This window comes from Cnephaeus nilssonii, assembly GCF_951640355.1.
Source record: "Cnephaeus nilssonii genome assembly, chromosome: 5".
NCBI classification, from domain to species: domain Eukaryota; kingdom Metazoa; phylum Chordata; class Mammalia; order Chiroptera; family Vespertilionidae; genus Cnephaeus; species Cnephaeus nilssonii.
In genome coordinates, this window is record NC_137076.1 from 20,160,413 (window position 1) to 20,166,446 (window position 6,034).

Sequence of the window (6,034 nt, forward strand, 5' to 3'; positions counted from 1 at the left end):
GACGCAGTCAGTCAGTGGTTTAGTTTTGCTATCAAATCTACCTGTCCCCTTTTAATTACTTTTCTCCACACTTTTGCTTTTCTCCACACACTCCACTGTTGTTTTTTTACACTCCACTATTTGGAGAAAGCTCAGTCAGTTTCTTTGGGAAGAGACTGAGAGCTCATTGTTTTAGACTTTCCTTTCTCCTGGTCAGAATCTTTGAGTCTGTGCTGTGGAGCTGGGATTGGAGACAGAGGAGCACTTCTCTTTGACTCGGTTGCTTTAGAAGAGATGGGGTGGTGGGGGCGGAGGGGGGGCAGGAAGCTGTAGGCTCTGGTCTTCTTGGTTTGGTTTTGGTTTGCCTCTTTGGCATTGGGCCTCTTCTTTGTGAACAAGCTGGTATTTCTCAGCATGGCCAGCCAAGGTCAAGCCTCCATTCCATAGGGGCTGGCTAGAAGAAAGGAGTCCCCACCTCTGGCTGAACTTGCCCAGAACTTAGCCTCAGAAGCAGGTAGCTAGATGTGGACATACTGTCCCTCCTGGGGAGATAGAGCCCTTCACTGTGATGAACTGGGTATAGAAGGAGGCCTGGAGGTACTGTCTATAGTGGAGTTTCCATCATGCTGAGCTGTGAGGCAGGGAAGCTACAGATCATGTTTTAACCACCACAACTCACACTTTTTACTGAGTTTGAGTAGGATCATTTGTAGATACTAAATAGTTAGATGTTTGTTTTATTTAATGTATTTATTTATGCTAATCCTCACCTGAGGATAATTTTTCCATTGATTTTTTTTTTTTTTTTTTTTTTTTTTAGAGCGAATGGAAGGAAGGGAGTGGGGGAGAGTGTGTGAGCCAGTGAGAGAGAAAATACATGTGAGAGAGACACACCCATTGGTTGCCTCCTGCACACACCCTGAACTGTGGATGGGGATCAAACCTACATCCCAGGTACCTGCCCTTGCTAGGAATTGAACCCATGATCCTTTGATGCACAGGCTGATGCTCCAACCACTGAGTGACACCAACCAGGGCTTGTTTTTTTAAGTAATTTTCATCATTTTCACTAGGGACAGGTCTGCAGAACTTCTCAGGCTGCCATGCTGGAAGGCTATTTTCAAATTCATTTTTAGGGACTCTTTTTAACCTTAATTCCAAAAATTGATAAGGGTAATACCAAGATAAAACTATAAATTTGTTTATTATCTTCTCTCTATATATAAAAGGCTAATATGCAAAGTGTCCCCCTGGGAGTTCAATCACTTGCTATGACGGACGCTGACCATCGGGGCGGTGCAAAACGAAGGAAGGCCGGCAGCTGGCAGCCAGGGAAGGGAGGTCCCAGCCAGCAGCCAGAAGGCCCCGATCGGCCCTGATCACCGGCCAGACCTAGGGATCCTACCCATGCGTGAATTTCATGAACCAGGCCTCTAGTTAAAGAATAAAAGTATTATGTAAAATATTAGTAAATACCAATCTAGTAGTGATTCAAATGTGTGATTATACTATGAGTTTGCTTCTGGAATACAAGGATAAATAAGCAACATCAGTATAAAATACTGGAAATGAAAACTTTTTATATGCAAATAAATGAATATATTCTCAGAAAATATGAATGATTCCAACAAAATGTTCTTAATTGATTGAATTTGGTAACCATGTTGTGATTCAAGATAACATACAAAATATACTAGTTTTTCTCCACTATTATAATAACCAGTTAGAAACATAAATGGGAGGTGGGGGAATCCACTTACAATAACCTCAAAATGCATTGAGATAATTAGGAATGTAGATTTAAGAAGTTATGGAATCTTAAACTTCAAATACATGAGATAAGACCTCAGTGCATGACAGAACAGACTGTGTTCTCAGGTGGAAGATTTAATAACAAGACACAACAAAAACCAGTTCTCGCATTAACGTAGACAATGCAATTCCAGTCAAAGTCTAGGGAGGGGTACTGGCTGAAATTATTTCAAGGTTTCATTTGTAAAGGTTAGTTTATACAGAAAGCAGTAGTGAATTCAGGGCCTTGCTTTACCAGATATTACTAACTGCAAAGCCAGTGCAATTAAAAACAAAAAAAGTGTTAATGGCGTAGTAATAAAACTAGAACCAGAATAGAGTCATTCTAGTGAAAGATCCCAGTGCCTTTTGGAACTTAGTATTTGTCAAAGTTAAGTACAGGTCCCTTATCTGAAACCTTGGGGCCAGATCTTTTTAAGTTAATTTTTTGGATTTCAGGACAGCTACACTAGGATCTGGGAGAGTGCCTTGTAGTTGAACCACCAATAATTCTTCAAAGTGACTTGTATAAGTGGGATAAATAAAGATGGTACAAAACATAATGTCAGCTCATGTTTTGCCACCAGGTGAGTTATAGGGAGAAGGTTTTGGGTTTCAGTTTTTTAAGTAAAGCGTTGTAGACCTTTTGTGTCAATTCAGTAAGGGAAACTGGTTTATCTTATAAATTTCTAGAAAGGAAAGTTGGCTTCTATCTCATACCATATATTTAAATTCCAGAAATCTTAAATGTAAAAAACAAAATTTAGGAGATTATTTGTTTACCTTGATGTTAAGGGAAGCCTTCCTGAGCAAACCGGGAACAGTTGGAGGAAGCATGGTTTACAACTGTTTTGTAAAGTGCCAGGTACTCTGCCTTGGGTGAACCTGTTTGGTAGAATTAAAAGCACCAGCCTAGAATTACAGTGGAACCTCAGTTCTCAAACTTAATTTGTTTCACAAGGTTATTCAAGAAGCAGTTTGTTCGAAAACCAAATCATCCCCCCCCCTCCCCTTAACTAATTCGTTCCAGACTCCCAAATGATTCCCTGTATTAAACCTTTCTTATTTAAGGTACTTCTCTAATGTGCTGCTTGATCTATAAATAAACACTTTTTAAATTTATTGAAATACCCTCTACTATCCTTAAAGGAATGAATCACTGTCAGCACTTGTTCCAGGGGTGTCTTTCAGGTCTGCATGCAGCATCTTTGCATGTTCATATATCACTGCTTTCAAAATGCTGTCACTGGCTAACTGCTTTTTGATTATCCAAATTAAGTCTTTCTACTTCTTCAGTTGCCTGTGATCATTATTTCTTTCACAACATTAGCAACTCTTGCTGGCCTATTTGTTTTAAAATTGTGCTAATTGTCCATTTGCCAGCAACAAAAGCAAAACAAAAATATTCACAGCACAGTTCCCTGAGATGTTAACAACCTGAGGCTTAGCAGAAAACTGACTCAGACTGGCTCATTCTCTCCTTTGTTATCTGAAAGATGCTTTTTAAAAAAACACCTTGATGTTATTTTATACATTACTACTTTTTTAGAATTATTCTTTTTTTAAATATGTTTTTATTGATTACAGAGAGGAAAGAAGAGGGTGAGAGAGATAGAAACATCAATGATGAGAGAGAATCACTGATCAGCTGCCTCCTGCACACCCCCTACTGGGGATCAAGCCTGAAACCTGGGCATGTGTCCTTGACTAGAATCAAATATGGAACCTTTCAGTCCATAGGGCGACGTTCTATCCACCGAGCCAAACCAGCTAGGGCTGAGAGATGCTTTTTTGTCATGCTGTTTTCAGGTTGAGAACTGAAGTTTGTTTTTTGAGAACAACTTGGTAGACATTGGAATTGTTTGAGATGTGAGACGTTGGAGGACTGACTGTATTGTTTATTCTGGTGCTGTATGGTTATTGTAGCAGAAATCTAGAAATAATGTAAGTGTGCCTCAGTTGGGAGACATTGTGGTGTGTGCTTAAAGAGTTGGAGAGGAGCCCTAACCAGCTTGGCTCAGTGGATAGAGCGTCAGCCTTCTGACTGAAAGGTCCCAGGTTTGATTCCGGTCAAGGGCATGTACCTTGGTTGCGGGCACATACCCAGTGGGGAGTGTGCAGGAGGCAGCTGATCGATGTTTCTCTCTTATCGATGTTTCTAACTCTCTATCCCACTCCCTTCCTCTCTGTAAAAAATCAATAAAATACATTAAAAAAAAAGAGTTGGAGAGGAGCTGCTCTGTTGTTGTATCCTAACTGCATCTCTAACATTTCATTTTGAGCATGTGGGAGTTCTGTTAATATTTTGCCCAAGTGGTAGAGAAAATGTGTAAACACACACACACAAGGCAAAGGCAAGGAAAGGAGTACAAACAGCAAGTGAAACATGATGTAGAGTTGGCTGGGGTTCGGTAGGTAGGGCTTCCCCCAACAAAAATGGCTTTATCAGTTCCTTTCTGCTTATTACCTTGGTAATGATGAAGGTGCGATTTGCCTGTCCCCTCACCACTGAGGAAATCACTTGGCAGTTTGGTGTAAACCCTCCCAGACAAAAGACTTGCAGCTATACAGTCAGTCTCTCATGCATCTTTATTACCAGGGGAGAGATGAGCCCTACTTAAGGACTGCATGGTGTTCCTTTGATCTGTTTAACCACTTCTCCACTGAAGAACACTTAGGTGCTCTCCAGTTTTTCTTAAACTTAGGATAGATTCCAGGAAGAATTGCTCAAAAATTTTTACCTTTTTCGTTTTTTGTTAATCCTTACCAGAGGTTATTTTTCCATTGATTTTTAGAGAGAGTGGAAGGAAAAGGGAGAGACAGAGAGACACATCAATTGGTTACCTCCTGCACATATCCCGACCAGGGCTGGGGTACCTGCAACTAAGGTACATGCCCTTGACCGAATCGAACTCGGGCTTTTCAGTCCGTGGGTTGATGCTCTATCTACTGAGCCAAACCTGCTAGGGCCAAACATTTTTACTTTTGATACATCCTATTAAACTGCTTTCCAAAAAATATAAGTAAACAGTTTAGCCTCTTGTCAGCAGTGTAGAATTACACCCCAATTACATTTGGGTATAAGTCTTCATCTGGGAATCCTATGGATTAAAAGGATGTATATCACTTAAATATACTGTTTAACATTTGTATTCCAGTTCTATGCTTATCAGGGCAGCTGGCTCTGTTCTGGATTGCACATTTGGCTTTTAGTAGGTTTTTAAATATGTAAGCAAGTCAGATTTCTGCAATACAGCTGTAAAGTTGTGTTTTTAATCAGTTACATACAGTAAGTATGGTGTGGAAGAATGAGCATTTCAGCAATGATAAAATCAGGCCATGGCTCACTCCATGCTTGGAGGATGGCCACAGGCTTGTACTCAAGGTACACTTACAAACCCACACAAGGTGGAGGTTTGCAGTGAGGGAGGGCCCTGCCATCTGGCAGGCGGGGTGTCTTTTTGGACCCGGAGCAGCCTCTCCATCCCCGCCCCGCCTGTTCCTTCCCGCAGCTCATGATGGAGCAGTCGAAGAAGTCGTCCCTCATGGTGGCCCGCAGCATCCTCAACAACAAGCTCATCAGCAAGAAGCTGGAGCACTACCTGAAGGTGAGGCGCGGGCGCCTGGAGCCTGGCTGCATCCCCAGTCCCCCCTCCTTGTCTCCAGCCCTGGTCCCGCGAGTCCTTTCTCCCTTTAGCATCTGTGCCCTTTTCACAGGGCGAGAACCCTTTCACCGACAGCCCTGAGGAGGAGAAGGAACAGGAGGAGGCCGAGGGCAGCGCCCTGGATGAGGGGCCATTGGTCGAAGTGGCAGGAGGAACGGAGGGTGCCGAGAGCACGCAGGCGCAGCCCCCGGTACCCCCGGAACCGGCCCCTGGCGCCGCGTCCCCCCCACCGCCGCCGCCACCCCCCGAGGAAGACGAGGAGGCCGTGCCCCTGCTAGGCGGGGCGCTGCAGCGCGAGATCCGTGGCATCCCCGGCCTTGACGTGGAGGACGACGACGAGGAGGAGGGCGGCGGGGGCCCCCCGTGACCAGGGTCAGGGCTGGGCGCACGTAATTGAGGCCGGAAGCCGATCTTAATAAAGTTACTCCCATCCCGCCTCCAGGCTTGTCTGTGGGCAGCGCCGGCGGCCGGTGGAAGGCGGGACCTCGCGGGGCGGGGGGAGGCGGGGGTGCTTGCGGGCCAGACCCGGAGGGGCGGGGACAAGGAGGGGCTGCGCCTGGGCGCGGTGAGGCCCCGAGGCCCGACCAAAACTCCCAAGA

At 44.4% G+C, this 6,034-nt stretch overlaps 1 protein-coding gene across 4 annotated transcripts in view; it reads left to right on the plus strand.

Annotated features, from left to right (window-relative positions):
• The window catches only part of AKAP8L (A-kinase anchoring protein 8 like), a 28,617-nt gene extending 22,751 nt beyond the window's left edge, over positions 1-5,866 (plus strand). For all 4 annotated transcript variants that reach the window (XM_079770609.1, XM_079770610.1, XM_079770612.1 and 1 more), the window contains 2 exons: positions 5,283-5,378; positions 5,488-5,866. In XM_079770609.1, the coding sequence (XP_079626735.1) occupies positions 5,283-5,378; positions 5,488-5,802 (411 nt within the window). In that variant the 3' untranslated portion in view covers positions 5,803-5,866. The remainder of the gene's footprint in view (positions 1-5,282; positions 5,379-5,487) is intronic.
• The last annotated feature ends 168 nt before the right edge of the window (positions 5,867-6,034 follow it).